Below are 17582 nucleotides of genomic sequence, written 5' to 3'. Positions count from 1 at the left end.
TGTCAACTTTAGAATGTCACGTGTTCGGTTATGGACTCGGTTGGCAAGTCGGTTGCGAGTGCGAGAAAGCGATTGTCCGAGTATTCGGTCGTTCTGACGGCGTGTGCTGCAGAAGTAAGACGTTATTGAAATGTTATTGCAATCGTAGAAAAATTTAGAATCGAGTGATTTGTTCTAGGCTGCTGCTTATGGTCGCTGTATCTCTGGTAACGCGAATGTGGTAAAAGACAGTTGCCTAGCGGAATTTCAAGCTCTTAAACAATGTGCAACAAAAGTAATTCCTGCGCGTAATTTTTCATTACATAAATTTTGTAAAATTAATACTATTTTTTAAAATATTAATTAAATAATTTTATATAAATATTAAATAGTAAATAGTAAAATATTAAAATATTGACAATTTTTATAAATTAAATATTAAGATATTAAAACATTAAAACAATAAGTAAATCAAATTTTTGCAGTTTATTGTAATTATATTGATTATTTTAAAATTTTGTTACAGAACAACCTTGATTATCCGGACCTCAATTATCGGAAATTTTGATTATCAAACAAATTCTGTGTCTCCCACCTTTTTGCATTCTCGGATAATGTGTTCCCGGATATAATTCACTTCGTACTACCGTAATACGCTGTAGGTACAGTGTACAGTCTTTCACAAATGAACGAATACACAACCGAGAACATAATAATCTAATAAATAGGCAGCTGTTGATGACTCTTCTAGTGACATGCATGTACAGTAAGTGTGGAAACAGAGCGTGGTCTTGCACAGTGGAGGAAAACTAGTTGATATTTATCAACTTTTGATTATCCGGACACTTGATTATCTGGACTTCTAATTTGTTTCCGAAGTAGTCCGGATAATCGAGGTTGTACTGTAACAGCAAGTTAGAGGTACTTGCTGTACACAGTATTGACCAGGATCCTCAGTGACAGAAAGTGATTTCTCCTCTAGAGACAGTCCTAAGATAGTTAATATTGTTTCCACACTTTGTAACTTAGTGCCATCTTCATTTAGTTAATCTACTGTACAGTTTAATTGCAGTTCAATTATTTTATTAATGCACTTGAACGTCTCTTATCCGGACGTCCAAGATACAGGCCGGTCGATCTGTATACCGGGTATTCGCGAGAACATTTGCAATCAGCTGTTCCAAGTGTACTGTACATGTAATCATGCATGAGGTAGTATTACATGTCTAAATGAAAATGTAGCATGGATCAACACGTACAGTTCATACATATACGGGTACACTTTTGTGTAATCTAATTTTCACATAAGGAGCTTTCAACACCATTCACCTGATCTACTGCTTGTAAAATGTGTTTATTCTAAGATATGGGCAGTGTCCGGTCCCAAGCTGTCCGAATAGAGACGTTCAAGTGTACTTTAAATACCGTAAGATGAAATATTGGTTCGGGAATTTATTTTTGTAGATTGGCAGATATTTCAGTGACCGCTAATCTAAAATCCGCCATTAATTTGGCCCCCGGGATATGTTGACATTATTACCCACTTGGATCAGGCATCATATGTTGTTGTACGTCACGGGGATGAGGCCACAAAATGGTAGGTAATCCCTGCTTGCCGTGTGTTGTACTTATGAATGGGACCGTGAGGCTCTGGATGAAACTGGACTGTCACGTTCACGCGGGTGCTAGTCTTTGCACTGCCATCAAAACGGCAGTTCTTCATCACTAGGCAGTAGTTGGAGACCAGTAAGTTAGGAAAATGTAAGCCACGAACACAGCTATCAATCACAAACTCCTTCATGACCACTTATGGTAAAGACATACATCAGTTATTAAACAACGATGTCTGACCACCAAAATGAAATCTGCCAATATGCTTTGTCCATCAATTTCTTATAAATTTAATATGCTTTCAATATAAATTCCCGCCAATATTTCATCTTATACAGTAATGGTTGTGCATTTGTTCATAATATGAAATTTGTGAGATCAATGTAATTACAGCTACTGTAGATCTTTAAAAATTTCTTATTTGATTAACAGCCTCGAGGCGGTTAAATAGTGAAAATGCGATTGTTGATATCATTAATCACAAAAGTGCCTATCTGAGTAAGCGCCTCAATAAGACGGACATTGTAATGTGGCTTATTGATTCTGATAGTTTGTCATCTCAATTGATTACTTTAGAGTGAAAAAAATTGGTGTGTGATGAACAGTGTTTTATCTGGATGTTGTCAACATGCATTGTCAGTCTACAGTGCTGCATCTTTTTTGCGCTTAATTTTGCATGGCATAGTTCAGGGGTGGCCAAGTTCAGATAAAGCTGGTGCCTTGGTGTGAAACCAGGAATGCATGCTGTTGCTCAGTGAAAATGACATGCCCACATGGACACACCACGAGACTGGTTTGAGGGTACCTACCTACCTACGTAGTATATACACACATACATACCGTATTACCTCGCATAGAACGGCATGCCTTTATAAGTGAATTTTACCAGAATCCGCTGCAACTCCATCTGGTACCTATAACGGCATGCCGTTATAGGGTGAGGTGCCGTTATAGAGCGAGATACGGTAGTGACAGTAATACGAGGCCTATCTTTTGATATTAATATTGCAGTATACGCATTGATGACAGATGAAACAACTACTTGCAAAGAACCATTAGTAGATGATGAACCATCAGGTTTGACAGATCAAGACAGTGATGATGATGAGGAACACGAAGAAGTAGAAACTGGTTAGTGCTTACTGGTAATCTCTATGCATGGCATGTTCTTGAAGACTTAGTAGTAGTTAGTAGTACCGCGTAAGAAAGATATTAGATTTTGTTGGATATGCAACTTGAGGCGCTGGTAAAATTCCCTCATTTACAACGGCATGCCGTTGTACCTCGAGGTATAATGGCACTCTGGTAAAATTTGTTCCATAACGGCATGCTGTTCTATGCGAGGTAATACGGTACATACATACATACATATTTATATACAGTCGCGTGTCACTTATCCGACGTTCACTTATCCGACATGCCGGTTATCCGACAGGTCAAGCTTGTCACATGGCTGGTCAGCTGCAGACGTGTACATACACTGTACATGTACATTCACGTGCATGTCAGTTGTTTCTTGAAACAAGTTTAAGAGTGAATTCAAGCGTTTCTTCTTGGTGTATTCTACATTCATCTGTACATCTACATTTATTCTACATCTACATTCAGTATACCTAGTATGGAAAAAATGCCATATAATATGAACAATTGTTGAGTTCATAACAGCTTCAGTTATCCAATGTTTATCCAACAAGGGTCCGGTCTTAAGGGAATCAGATAAGTGACACGCGACTGTACATAAATACTGATGCATACTCATGTATCTAGTATGGTGATGCCTTGTGTTCATGGAGTCACCTCTCTTCAGTCACAGTTGTGATGTCACCATCTGCTTGAGTTGCTTCAAGCCTTGGTGCCAAATCTTTGCTTGTTTGTGCCCAAGACCAGCCTCTGGTGCCACCTGTGGCATGATAGCCCCAGTTAGCCACTCCTGTGGCCTGCACGAATGCGATCATATAATAGCTGCCCCAAGGACGACATTTGGGCAATCATTCGAACATAATGCACTTTAGATTTTTGAGATATAAACACCCAAGGCTCTCTTTCGGAGACTTACAGGATTTCCACTTCCACCAACACTGAAAGTGCTGCTCTTAGAGCTCTATCTTTGTGTAGTTATCTTGCATAATATGTAATTACCATGTGTAGCTGTAGTAAACAATAGTTCTATGCACCAATATAATAACTACTTAAATTTTAACTTTTCTTGTAGGTATTGAAGCGAAGATTATAACGACAACGATTCTGAAAAACGATGCACATTACGTAGTGAAAACACAGTCGACTGTTCTTGATGTATCACATCAGGTTGTAATCTACCAATCTGTACATGATCGTAAATAAAACTCAATAGTACAAATTAGTTCCAAGACTATACTTCAGCAGTCCGGCCATGTGTAGTTGATATTAATAGTGGCACTGTGCCACAGATAGGAAAATACATACGCATATATATGTTTGTTATATACGCTTTGTACCGCATTCGCAACAATATTTTGCATAAGGTACTGGATACTTTGTACCACACTCGTAGCAGTACTTTGACTGGAACGATGTTTCTCCTTTCACTGCACTTGTGATTGGCCTTGATGAGAATTCTGACTGTTGAGACGACGACCGAATTGTTGACTGTCGAACTAATTGCCTCTGCTTTGATCGTCTATTGAGATCGTGTGGCATTGATGGCGGTGCAGGAGTCATATCAAGGGAATCAACTTCGCTGCCTCTACAAGAATACATACATAGATACATAGATACACACATACGCACATGCACACACAAACACAAACACACACACACACACACACACACACACACACACACACACACACACACACACACACACACACACTTAAACAGCTTAACTGGTCAAGAGTGCCGTAGTTCACATCAGACACACTATAGTACAAGTTGGATGCAGTACCGTACCAAATGCAATGCTTGACATTGAAGTTGAATACTCAGATTATTGCTTGCCAGATCATTGTACTCTGGACACAGCAGGTTCACGTACCTTTGACCCAGCAATGTGTATTGCATGCAACAACAATAGTTTCTTTCTGTGAACTTAATTAATAAAAACTGGATCTGCACCTGAGCTACTGTCAGTGATGTAGAATGTAATAATAATGATAATTGATGCCAAGAATAATGCAACGCTTGCTCATTGCTTACCTAGTCTAGAATTTTATTTACAAGTCAATAACTTGTATATGCGTTATTGTAAGAGACGTGGCCTCCATGACAAAAGCATTGAAGTCACATTCAGGCACGGATCCACAATCTTGCAGTAGGGGGCCCAATGACCTTCCAGCCTAGCCACACCCATTCTGACATTTGAGAAAGGCAATCCAAGTAAATACATGGCATTGAAACTCGTTTGCTTACTAAATTAATTGACAACAGCAAATGCTGCTGGACTTCAGCCTAATGTGTCTAGTTATGATTTCGAGCTTAGCTAAGTGCACTCTAAGTATATGGTCACGGAAGGCTGAACAGCTGGCTAGTGGGCTAGTATAGGGCCCGGTGGGCCACCCTATAGATTGATCTGTGTCTGACATTTGTGACATTGAAAGAATTAGTTGCTTTTCCATGGATTCCACAGTGTAGCAATCATGGTTCAAACACACATAAAAGCCATCTATGATGGGACCACACAACCTATGTGTCAGACGGAGATATCTGCATTTAAATATTCGGTGGCAATTTTCGTAATCCTGAGGTTGACCCTGAGCACCCATTTTCAAACTGGTCTGAGATTTTGGCAAGACTTTGTATTTTGAAAATTTCATATTGACACGTACATTCACTCTGCTGTGGTACACCGGTTATGATTATAACAATTTGGCATGTACAGTCTCTCACCTTGACGGCAGTGATGTTGCATCCATCTCGGATGACTCACAAGATGAACTCCTTAATCTTCTATGTCGCTGCTGAAGTCTTTGATTTGTTAGACGTTTCTCTGACGTAAACGACAATGACGCGGCCACTCCTGTTGCTGCATTCCTTTGAGATCTAGCATCCTGATCCTTATGGCTACTAGTCTGTTTCCTAGACTGAAATCCAGTCACGTGATCAATGTCACCACTATATCTTGGACTCGACAGTTGACTCCCACTACTTACTCCACTAGTGCTTGTCCGACTTGCAAGTCGGTGTGCCGACGGCTCTCTTGTATTTGCAGAGAAACGCTTCGACTCCGGTTTGCGTCCTGAAGGAGGATGAGGGGCCTTTGGCATACTTGGTGCAAGAGCATTAAATGGAGTTGTGGACATCGAAGCAACGAGAGGATTATTGAGGGACGATGCAGAGTTTGTTCGATTCCGAGGAAGAGGAGCTTTGTACTAAAACAAACAGGATTGTTGCAACTTAATTAATGAATTTTATTAGAATTAGAATTGGTGGAACAAACACATCACATATTTGGTCCTCTGTCCTAACTTATAAGAATCCAAACAAACAGACTAGACTACCGTAATGTCCGTGTTAAAATAGGCTTGTGTGTTATTAGACGACCAATTAACCTTCTCAGCGGCGGCTTTGGTAACTGCACTACACCTGATTAGGGTAAAGTAATTAGTTATTTATATACACATGCGCAGACAGTGATTACCATTTAACTGTTATATTACATTGTAGTGACTACAGTGTAACAGAGTCAAATAGTAGTCACTGTCTGCGCATGCATATTTAAATAACTAATTAATTTCCTGTAATAAGTCTCTGTCTTAGCTTTGGTGCATGTGAAGACCAGCAATAAATATCTAACCTGTATCCGACGTGCCAACTTATCTACAGCCTCCTTCGTCGGCACCTTCCTCAGTCGTATTGACTGTTCTTTACAAAACGGAATATGCCTCTTGGCGGCATCCTCATTAAATCTCCTCATACAGTGCGGACACGTCACATAATCTGGATTCTCAGCAGGTGGTGGTGGAGGAGGCAAAGGACCTCCAGTTTTCAATGCACGAGTTACTTCCCTCGCAGCACGGATAGTGGAAACAAATTCTTCATGCTTCTTCCTCCAGTCTCCCGTCTTGTTGGAAACGGTTGCTTGTGCAGGAAGTGCTTGTTTACTGGTTGTGGGTCGTCTTGAAGGTGTGGATGGAGGTTTAGAGGAACGAGTTGATGATGTCTTAGCTGATGGTGGATGAGTCGGTATCATGTCACTTGCGAATGCCCTCTGCTTGGATGAATTGAATACTGATCTTTTGCGAGAATTGGCTTTCACTTGTGAGCAGATTTGCATATGACGTTGCTGAAAATAAATAAGGATATGATGACATGTTATTAAATTATTAATTATTATATATATATATATTATTCAAACAAATTTTTGAGCATCGAATGACTAATTAATTGCAAACATCTGGCATCTACAACGAATGCATATTGCCATGCCTTTGTCATCAAACGATCACAAAATAGACAGGCAGAATGGTGTTGCATCGTTGGAGATCCTAAAGTTTTCACTCATTAGAACAATTCGTTTCCATTGATCTACACATGCACTGTTCTTGATGACACATTACATGACAGTTATATGATTGTATTGTGTGTGTGTGTGTGTGTGTGTGTGTGTGTGTGTGTGTGTGTGTGTGTGTGTGTGTGTCTGTGTCTGTGTGTGTTGTGTGTGTGTGTGTGTGTGTGTGTGTGTGTGTGTGTGTCTGTGTGTGTGTCTGTGTCTGTGTCTGTGTGTCTATGTGTGTGTCTATGTGTGTGTCTGTGTGTGTGTGTGCCTGTGTGTGTGTGTGTGTGTGTGTGTGTGTGCATGCATGACTGTGTGTGTGTGTGTGTGTGTGTGTGTGTGTGTGTGTGTGTTTGTCTTTGTATGTGTGTGAAGAGACCTCAGGTCATTACGTATCAGTCTTCATAATGCTGAGGATCATGCTGCTTGGAGAAGCGCTATTATGCTGCGTTGCCAAACCCATAGTGAGTATGGTGGAATCAAGGTCAAGGTGTGTGTGTGTGTGTGTGTGTGTGTGTGTGTGTGTGTGTGTGTGTGTGTTGGCGGAATTCCAGGATTCCATGTGTGTGTGTGTGTGTGTGTGTGTGTGTGCATGTGTTCCTAATTTTCAAGATCATACTTCACAATAGAGCCACATTACAGAATCAATGTCATGTGACTAATTGACAATGTCTAATAAACACAAATTCTAGTACTCAACAATTCAACTACCATCAGATCAACACAACAACAAGAGTATTTACCAAACTACTAATCTAGACAAGCAGTTATGTTATCCTTCATCATCAAGCCAGCATGATGGATTTTGTATGTCCGATTTCCTATCTAAAATTATAATCAAGCTTGACAATTAATTAGAGAATGGAAGAAATATATACGACAAATAAAATAATAAATTTAATGCATCAATAATACTTCATTAATATTAACTATATTTACATGTAAATTAGGTCAATGGCGTACCAACACATCTGGACGAAACGTTCTGCCACACACACTGCAAGGAGTAAACTTCATGACGTCGACGCCTTCATCCGCAAACGAATTCTCTGAAATAAAGTTTTGGCAATTGCAAGATCAGAAAGCAACGACTAGGTCCTAATACACTGGGAGAGAAAATATGTTGAAATTGTGATATGGAATCTCATTGTAATAAAGTCGGATTTCTAAGCCGCAAACTTAAAAGTTTACTTCTTCATTATTTCAAGTGCTCGAACCTTCCATTTCGACCTCCGTCCCGTCCTGCTGTAGCGTTACCGTGGTTACGGTGATTTGCGCATGTACTCGAAGTGCCGTGGAATCCCGACCCGCCAAAGCCAAGTTCGCGCACTGCCCGATTTCAAAATCTTTTAACCAAAACAAAAATTCGGATACGTGTACACGTATCGCACAAACTTAAAATACAAAACATCAAGCAATTAACTAATAAAAAATGAGCTTATGGTAATACAAAACTATCAGCTTTTGTTTGTTTAAAAATACACGACTATAATAAGTACATGTACTCAGCGGGTACAAAAACATTAAAAATTCGAGCATCACTGCCGCTCAGTCAACTGCCACCACCATTTTCAAGCAAAGTTGGAGTATCGATATGGACCTTGAAAAAATACAATACAATTAAATACAATACAAATGAATTACAAATACAAAACATGATAAATACAACACAAAATAAATACAATTACAATGCAATATATAATGGAAAATACAATACTCACCACTACATATCCAATTCCTGTAATCTGACTGCCCTACTATAGCTAGAGATTCAAGGGTCTAGCCAAGCTTGATTAACATGAGATCAAACCTTATGGTTTGAATTATGTATAGATAACTATGATGGTTTATTCTTTAAAAGCATTAAACATATTTTGAAAAATGAGAAAGATGGAAGGTTGCCGTACGAAAAAGAATAGAAACAAGACCATGTAAGAGTGTACTGTGACATCTTTCGTATACAGACTGACTGAGCAATACATTATGCCTGCATTGCACCTTTTGCTATAGCTAAATTAGAGACACTATACTGTAATATGTGTTTGATACCATATATTTACTAATTAGAAAATGGTGCAATGTAGGAATGATGTATTGCTCAGTCAGTCTGTATACGAAAGATGTCACAGCACACCCTTACATGGTCTTGTTTCTAATTCTTTTTAGTATGGTAACCCTACACCTTCTCATTTTTTCATTCTTTTCTGTATGTGCAGCGGTAACAGTGTACGCAAGCAGTCGAGGCAAACAATGAGGCTGGAAATCGACACACTCCCTGTGTAGTGCTCAGTACAGAAAATGTGTAAGTTAGATTCCGGATTCGATGCAAATGCAATCAGGATTTAGCGAGAACACTAGCAGTAGAAGAGGGCACAAAGTCTTTGATCGCCGCAAGTGTTGCGGAAGGCAACGACCCGTACAGTCTACAACACACTGGTGTGGGTGTGGGTGTGTGTTTGAATGAACTGGAACGTGTAGCGTTCGCGTCAGCAAGAAACTTTACGCGGGAAGGGGGGCCTCGAGAGGGGACCATGGACTGCAATGACAAATTTGAGTAGTCATGAACATGTACCGTTGCAAGCACAAAAGTTTGGTATAAAAATCAGCTTTGTAGCATAAACAGTTGATACCAATACCCGCTCTTACAGAAGAACTGAACACAAACTCAACCCTACATACCAACAATATCAACTTAGGCTACACGCCAACAGAACAATACACACACACACACACACACACACACACACACACACACACACACACACACACACACACACACACACACACACACACACACACACACACACACACACACACACACACACACACACACACACACACACACACAACTAAGAATACAGCTACAGTAGTTCCCCTCTTGGACGACCACCTCTAAGTTTCCATCTAAGTGGTCTCACAAAAGGAGCGGTCACTCATCAGGGGCCTGTTTCATCAGCATTAAAAACATTATTCAAGTCATACCCTTTAAAAATTGACAGCAATCTTTGGCACCAATCAGCCACGTACAACGGTGGGGTTCACATCTGCCGCTTCGCCTGAAAGGCACGCCAATCAAACATTGTGTCGCTTCATCCAAACATCCGTTAGAGCCAGAAAATAAATTGTGTCCCAACTGCTCAGCATACATTAGGGCTCGCTCTTGGATCATGCAGCCACTTATCGGAATGTTCTTTACCCACGCCAAAGTGAACCACTCGCAAACAACTCTGTCCAAATCTTCGTAACACAACTTTCTAACTTTGCTGTACTTCCACTCTGCTCGATCTCTAGTTTCCCATTGCTCTCTAATGCTCTTTTTGTTCCATACAATTCCTTGAATTTGTGTCTTACTTACGCCGAGATCTGCAGCAATTGAGCGACACAAACAGCCTTCTTTTATCTTGTCCAGCACAGCTCTCCTTTCATAAAGGACTAGGATCTTGCGTTTTCGAGACGTCATTTGACTACTTTCATACGTACACGTGCTACTGTACTGTGGTTGATTGTGACAACACTCCTTTCGTTGTACATACCCAAATGTATCGGTGCAGTGGCGGAGACAGGCAATGCTAAGTGGTCGCTCAAGGCGGGGACACGTGACAACTTTGAGCCTACTTTGGTGGTCACTGGCCACGTTAGAGGGGTGGTCGCTGAAGAGGGTTACGTGCGATACAAATTTCGTCGGTGCCAAGCCAAACTGGTCGTAAACAAGAGGTGGTCGCTCACCAGGGTGGCTGCAAGAGGGGAACTACTGTACAAGTACAACTTACACTGTAATGAACCACAACACTTATGTATACTAACATGTGCATTCTCACTTTAACCATACAATGCATTTCTCCTCTTTTTGAAAATCTAAGATCTCTACTCAGTAACATAGTCGTCATGTCTCTTTGGCAGTTTCTTGTTATTGCTGATCGTGTAACTCCTATTCATTCCCCAGATCTCTCTTCACTCTGACAACTTTTTATTCAAAACCCCGCCAAAGAGACATGACAACTATGTTACCAAGTAGAGATCTTTGATTTATACCGAGGGGAGAAAAGTATTGTATGGATAAACTGAGCATGCGCGTGTTATTATATAGAAAGTATCGTGGTTCCTTACAAAGTAAGTTGTACTTGCAGTTGTACAAGTTGTACTGGTTGTGCGTGCGTGCATGCGTGTGTGTGTGTGTGTGTGTGTGTGTGTGTGTGTGTGCGCGCGCGCGCGCACGCGCGAGCATGGGTATATGTGTGTGTGTGCATGTCTGTGTGCATGTACATGTGTATGTACGTGTGCATGCGTGCACATGTGTGTGTGTGTGTGTGTGTGTGTGTGTGTGTGTGTGTGTGTGTGTGTGTGTGTGTGTGTGTGTGTGTGTGTGTGTGTAGCTCAATTGGTTAGAGAGTGCGTTTGAAGAATGGAAACATCCGGAACCTTGCAGGGTTGCACGTTCAAGTCACACTGATGACGAGCTATGGCATAATTTCCTTGGGCAAGAAACTGACACAAAATTGTCTCTCTCGACTCAGGAGTATCAGCCACTGGGGTCCAGGTGGGACTTCGGGTGCCCACACCACAGTTGACGTCACAGTCGGTGCTCCTACAAGCACCTGGCCAGGCTCAAGGAGATTGTTAGCACGGCCCATAGCTCCTTATCCATTTGCCATTTACCATTTGTGTGTGTGTGTGTGTGTGTGTGTGTGTGTGTGTGTGTGTGTGTGTGTGTGTGTGTGTGTGTGTGTGTGTGTGTGTGTGTGTGTGTGTGTGTGTGCATTCTTGTGTTGGAAATTAGCCTAACTTTAGTGACAATAAACCATCATAGTTTCCTATCTACATAATATATGGTGCCATTGTCACAAGGACAACAGTAGCAGAGTCTGAGAGTACTACTACTACTAGTGCAGCAACTGTAGCTCCAACTTTCATACCTATGCTGGGTTTGGCGATATCCGATCTTCGTCGCCAAATGTTATGTAGATAATTATAATGGTTTATTGGCACTCACCTTAGGCTACTCACCAACACAAGAACAAACGCACGCAGGCATGCACGCACATGCACACACGCACACGCACACACACACACACACACACACACACACACACACACACACACACACACACACACACACACAAATGACTAGTACAACTTGTGCAACTATAACTACAACTGCAAGTACAACTGCAAGTACAACTGACTCTCTAATGAAATCACAATACTTTATATACTAACACGCCCATGCTCAATCTATCCCATACACTAGCTGTGCACATGCATGTTAATGTAGCATGCTATCTGTTTCAGTCTTTACATAAATTTGATCTTGATCTATTGACACTTACCACTGCCGGCTGCACCCGTCATTTGTGTCTGATTCGATGTAGCTACAACAGTAGTGCCTCCCATTGAAGCAGGTGCAGTGTGTGTGGTGATAGTCTTTTTGCCAGACGAACAACATCCACAACAAAAGCAAATGCCAACAATTAAAGCAATCAAGAAGACAAAAGCACCAACACCAATACAAATCCAAGCCCTAAAATACAAATTTGCATACATTTAATTTTAAATTTCTGTCCAGAAATATAATTAATATTATAAAGCATGCTGTAAAATTAAAGATTCATGAAACACGTGCACATATGCACATAGCCATACAGTCACACACACACACATGCACATACCACAAACAAAAACACATACACATACGTGCGCAAACACACACACACACACACACACACACACACACACACACACACACACACACACACACACACACACACACACACCTAGAAATGTCCTATTCATACAATTTTATAGCTTGTCACCAGTACAGTTATCAATTAAAATTATATTTAAAATTAAATAATTAAGTAATTTTTTAAATTTGATTATTTCAGCAGGCTCGCACCTGAGCTGAAGAGGAGGTTCTACTAAAGCTTCCACAATGTCGTTTGTGCAAAACAGGACAAAACACAGGATCCACTAATATATTAACTAGTTGTAGGGTATCCGTAGGCGCCTTGCGTGCGTGAGTAACACTTTCAATGGAGTTTTCAAAACGTCTACTAAAACGCCTAGTCCTAGGTAGACTAAACGTATTTGCTTCAACATGTAAACTTCCTAGTAGTCTAGATTATGCATCTAGGCCTGGTATAGGTAGTCGTCGTTTTGCAATCGTGATCAAGACAATTGAAATGTACAGTCTAGGTATGCACTCACTTCCGTTGTAACGACAGTGGTATGGTATTTACTGACATAGAAACTGATATCTGCAAACATTGACTATCAACAGTGTTAGATGCAGCACAGGATTGATCTTACTGATGTGTGAATAGTTGACTGTAGGTGGCATTCAACTCCTAAAGGTGTTTTTGGGTGTCAAGTACACAATACAAAAAGATGGGGTGACGAAAGTTCAGGAAGCATTTTCTCCTCCGTTCAGTCACATAGAGGAACCGTTCCTAGACTCATCTGTAGTCAGATATGAAAACGATTTGTTAAGGTAGATCCTATCATGAAACGTGGTCATGGGGAGGAGAAATTTGAGATTTGTGTGTACACACACATATATATATATATATACCAAAAGCTCGATGGAGACCCATATAGGACCACGCCCGTTTCTGTTGTGCGACCCGGATTAGAAGCCTCGCTACGTTCGGCAATAAATTACAAATTAACACAGCTTTAAGTTAATAAATGTATAAAACATTATTGCCGATCCTAGCGAGGCTTCTAATCCAGGTCGCACAACAGAAATGAGCGTGGTCCTATATAGCTCTCCATCAAGCTTTTGGTGTGTGTGTGTGTGTGTGTGTGTGTGTGTGTGTGTGTGTGTGTGTGTGTGCGTGTGTGTGTGTGTGTGTGTGTGTGTGTGTGTGTGTGTGTGTGTGTGTGTGTGTGTGTGTGTGTACACACACAAATTTCAAATTTCTCCTCCCCACGACCACGTTTCATGATAGGACCTACCCTAAAAAATCGTTTCCGTGTTCGACTACAGATGAGTCTAAGAATGATTCGTCTAGGTGACCAAATGGCGGAGAAAATGCTTCATGAACTTCCGTCGCCCCACCCTTTTGTATTGTAGCTAGGGACTGTGTGACAACCAAGAAACACCTTTAGGAGTTGAATGCCACCTACAGTCAACTATTCACAAGGTCCCATCAATCAATCCTTTACTACACTATGCTGCATCTAACACTGTTGATAGTCAATGTTTGCTGATATCAATTTCTATGTCAGGAAATACCATACCACTGTCGTTACAACGGAACTGAGTGCATACCTAGACTGTACATTTCAATTGTCATGATCATGATCGCAAAACGACGACTACCTATACCAGGCCTATATACGTAATCTAAACTACTAGGAACTTTGCATGTTTACTTCCATGACAGCCAGGATTTCAACAAATACGTATTGTTTAGCTAAGACTCAGCGTTTCAGCAGATGGTCTGAAAACTCCGTTGGACGTGTTACTCACGAACGCGAGGCGCCTACAGATATCCTACAACTAGTTACCCGAGACCCGGATTTCCGGGTGGAGGGTATAGTAGTCGTTCGACGACGACACGGCGACCGTATATATAGTTGGTTAGCGGAGATGCAAATGAAGCTATTCCGACCAATAGACGAGAAGTGGTGTCATTACTGGCCAATAGACGAACGTGATGTCATCATGAGGCTCCACATCTCTTCGTTTGGTAGCTGCTAACGAGAATTCCGCTATCGGGCGTCCGTCCTGTACATGGTGTTTAGTCCTTTGCTCAAAGGGTTTAGCACATAGAAACAACGCTTATAGTTTACATTTGCACGTGTATGTTTCCCCAACAACAACCAGGAGCGAGGGTGTGTAGCTGTACCTAACTTGTAACATTTTGCTTGTTCCACAGTGTTTCTGCATAGTGGTTCTGCAGTTTGCCAGCTTGAATTTTCGATGTGCGTGGCTGAGCAGCCGTGGTGTTGTTGCAAAAATCACTAGTGTCGTCTTCAACAGAAATTTGGCGCTTGACGGGAATTTGCGAAGGGGAACGTGCATTGTCCATGACAGCGTCTGTTTGTCGGACGAAGAGGCTCGGCTTACCTGTAAGTTCGTTAGTGCGTCTCTAGTCATTTTTGTTTTACGGTATCCAAAGTCAGAGCGAACAGACGCCTAGTTAATCTACATGTGCACGTGCTGTTTTCCCACATTGATGTTTTGTTTTGGCTCTGGGGTTACCTCATTACAACAACCAAAATTGCAGTTAGACGGATAGCTGTGTAAATACGGTATAGTGCACAGTAGGCGACGTCTAGCTAGAGAAGCGGCACAAACAACAAAACGCCTAGAGAAGCTGCACAAAGAATGAGACTTTTACATTCTTCTGAGCTGGAAAATCGGTGGTGAGCTGCTTGTTTGGTCTACATTTGTAACCTAGCTAGGTTTCCCACCAATACACAAACAGAACAATATCACCCCGTTACTTCATCACGTAAGGCGAAGACTGCCAGCCGGCCTAGCGTCGAGGCTCTCCGACTTGTAACATTTGGCTTGTTCCATCACTTGGAAACAACTACATTTGTAACATGCATTTAGAAACAACGCTTAGCTAATCTAGCTGCATTTGTAACGTTCCCACATCTAATTTTGTTACCCACATCATGCGTTTCTGTCATACGATTTTGTCATAGCGCGACTAATTACCTCCAAGGTGCCTACTGGCCGAGGGTTTGCACTTCTAGTGCTTCTTCATTAATATTTAATTAGTAAATTATCTTAAATAAAAATTAATTAATGGTAATTAAGAATAAATTAAAATGTCATTAAAATCACAGCGGTATTACCAGAGCGGAAGTCTGCTAAAGAAGCTTTTCGCATCGTCACAGACATCATTAACGGTTGGTGTGCAGCAACCGGCGGCGCACTCACAACACTCCGTCTGTCTCGTGTAGTCGCCATGTATGTCGTACCCGGTACAAATTCGGACGATGCCGTCGTTGTCAACGCAAGCTAGGCTCGACGCTGCATGAATACATTCGAAAATACCATCAGAACTAGCATATATGTTTAGATCCAACCTGTGCACAGTCCTGCGAAAACCAAGACGACGAGCAGACCCATACTTGCAAATTATGAAACACTCGAGAAACAGGAAAATTTAATTAATATTAACAAATACATACGGGACATTGTCTTAGTTTTGCACATAATGATCTAGAAATCAAAATTGTTTATTACTACTGTACAAACATACAGTCTAATGCTATTGATAGTGCTAGCTAGCTGTAAAGTCTTGGAATGTTGTCATAGAAGTGGAGCGTAAAGAAACATACAGACAACGTCAACAGAAATTATAGTTTACAATCTAGCTGGTTAGCCCGTTCTCCGCCCGGGCAAATTAATTAAGTTAATTGTAATTTAATTATTAACACAAACTTTCTTCCTGCATGATCTACAAACAAATCTAGTGGTTACTCGGAGACAGCATAAACTCCCGGATATGCTTGTTCCGCCAAGTATGACAACTACAAATTATCTAGACAAGTAGTAGCAAGCTATTTCGACATTCTCGTTAGACAATGTAACTTCGAAGACGTTGCTGCTTGCACGGAACAGGTGTAGCGACGCGGCGGCAATTCGACGAGCATGCACGGGCATACCACGATGGACTAGCGACCCGGATGTGAACAAAAAATTTTCCAAATCACAGTCATGCTTAGTAACAACAACAAACTATAATCTAGGATGCAACAACAAGCTACCGTGTTCCCATTTCAATTCAAACAACTACCAGCAGACGTACGGTCTAGACTATGAAGCAGATACCCGAATGTCCAAATACAAACACCAAAAATCCAGACAATCAGTCGCCAGCAACTTCAAACAAATCTATTGTAGCCGTACGAGCCTGATAAAATACAATACAACACCATTACTCATCACACTAATCTAGAATCTTCTTCAGTTAGATATATTCTTCTACGTTTATTCTTCTATGACTATCTATTTTACTTGTTAGTGTATGTATCTTGTCTGGCCTAGAGCACTGTACCTGTGGTGGTATGAAACAAAGTATATTATTATTATTATTATTATTATTATTATTATTATTATTATTATTATATGTCTGTAATCTGCAGCTGATTCTCCCTACTAGTAATTACTGTCTTTCAGTCTTCATATCTAGATCTAGATTCTTCAAGAGTGTGACAATGGTGTAGTAGAGGGTCAGTATGGTCGAGCCATGGCCAAACCAGTTTTGGAAAAATGGACATTCGCCAGTGGGCAATTGCCGCAATTTCTGGTTTACGTATATAAATATATTCATTAAAGGAGAACTCTCACCAAATACTAAAACTTGTTGAAATAAAGATGCAAGGCCTGGTATCTGCCTGCAGGAAACCTACGGTCCAGACAGCCATAGAAGCAGAGAATCGGCAACGAGTTGTTCAGACGATTCCCCGTACGTATGCAAAGTCTTACTCTCTTAAAGCAACTACTTTAGGTTTTGGTTAATAAATCACAACATGACACCATATGTCTCACAATTCTTAC

General features: G+C 40.9%; 3 protein-coding genes and 1 long non-coding RNA gene across 4 annotated transcripts in view; 1 reads left to right on the top strand and 3 right to left on the bottom strand.

Moving 5' to 3' along the window:
• Positions 1–10: 10 nt before the first annotated feature.
• LOC134195558 (uncharacterized) lies at positions 11–3941 on the top strand. Its single transcript, XR_009972389.1, has 3 exons — positions 11–114; positions 179–274; positions 3803–3941. It is a non-coding gene; the product is annotated as an uncharacterized LOC134195558 (long non-coding RNA).
• Positions 3942–4047: 106 nt separating this feature from the next.
• On the bottom strand, positions 4048–8315 carry LOC134195556 (zinc finger C2HC domain-containing protein 1A-like). The gene is made up of 5 exons (XM_062664596.1): positions 8278–8315; positions 8024–8109; positions 6362–6850; positions 5455–5936; positions 4048–4315 (listed from the first exon to the last, which is right to left on the bottom strand). The coding sequence occupies exons 1-5, from the start codon at positions 8282–8284 to the stop codon at positions 4051–4053; spliced, it is 1329 nt and encodes a 442-aa protein (XP_062520580.1). The 5' UTR covers positions 8285–8315; the 3' UTR covers positions 4048–4050.
• A 75-nt stretch (positions 8316–8390) lies between these two features.
• On the bottom strand, positions 8391–16197 carry LOC134195809 (uncharacterized). Its single transcript, XM_062664893.1, has 4 exons — positions 16106–16197; positions 15872–16049; positions 12388–12578; positions 8391–8660 (listed from the first exon to the last, which is right to left on the bottom strand). Exons 1-4 carry the CDS (start codon positions 16146–16148, stop codon positions 8632–8634), a joined length of 441 nt encoding a protein of 146 aa, XP_062520877.1. The 5' UTR covers positions 16149–16197; the 3' UTR covers positions 8391–8631.
• Positions 16198–16704: 507 nt separating this feature from the next.
• LOC134195680 (uncharacterized) overlaps positions 16705–17582 on the bottom strand; it is a 4644-nt gene continuing 3766 nt past the window's right edge. Inside the window, exon 4 of the mRNA XM_062664748.1 lies at positions 16705–16935. Within this exon, the coding sequence (XP_062520732.1) occupies positions 16907–16935 (29 nt within the window). The 3' untranslated portion in view covers positions 16705–16906. The remainder of the gene's footprint in view (positions 16936–17582) is intronic.

This window comes from Corticium candelabrum, chromosome 20 (genome assembly GCF_963422355.1).
Source record: "Corticium candelabrum chromosome 20, ooCorCand1.1, whole genome shotgun sequence".
In the NCBI taxonomy this organism is placed as follows: domain Eukaryota; kingdom Metazoa; phylum Porifera; class Homoscleromorpha; order Homosclerophorida; family Plakinidae; genus Corticium; species Corticium candelabrum.
The sequence above is the reverse complement of the archived record's forward strand: the minus strand, read 5'-3'. Positions and strand labels throughout refer to the sequence as shown.

Bases quoted from the DNA above. Each gene is read 5' to 3' on its own strand.
- LOC134195556 (XM_062664596.1), bottom strand. The intron at 6,851-8,023 runs GTACGCCATTGA...ATTTATTTTCAG, and splicing joins CGTTTCGTCCAGATGTGTTG to CAACGTCATATGCAAATCTG. The intron at 5,937-6,361 runs GTTAGATATTTA...TGTTTGTTTTAG, and splicing joins AGTTGGCACGTCGGATACAG to TACAAAGCTCCTCTTCCTCG.
- LOC134195809 (XM_062664893.1), bottom strand. From the start codon at position 16,148: ATGGGTCTGCTCGTCGTCTTGGTTTTCGCAGGACTGTGCACAG. The intron at 16,050-16,105 runs GTTGGATCTAAA...GTATTCATGCAG, and splicing joins TTTCGCAGGACTGTGCACAG to CGTCGAGCCTAGCTTGCGTT. The intron at 8,661-12,387 runs GTAAGTGTCAAT...TATTTTTTCAAG, and splicing joins GACGGGTGCAGCCGGCAGTG to GTCCATATCGATACTCCAAC.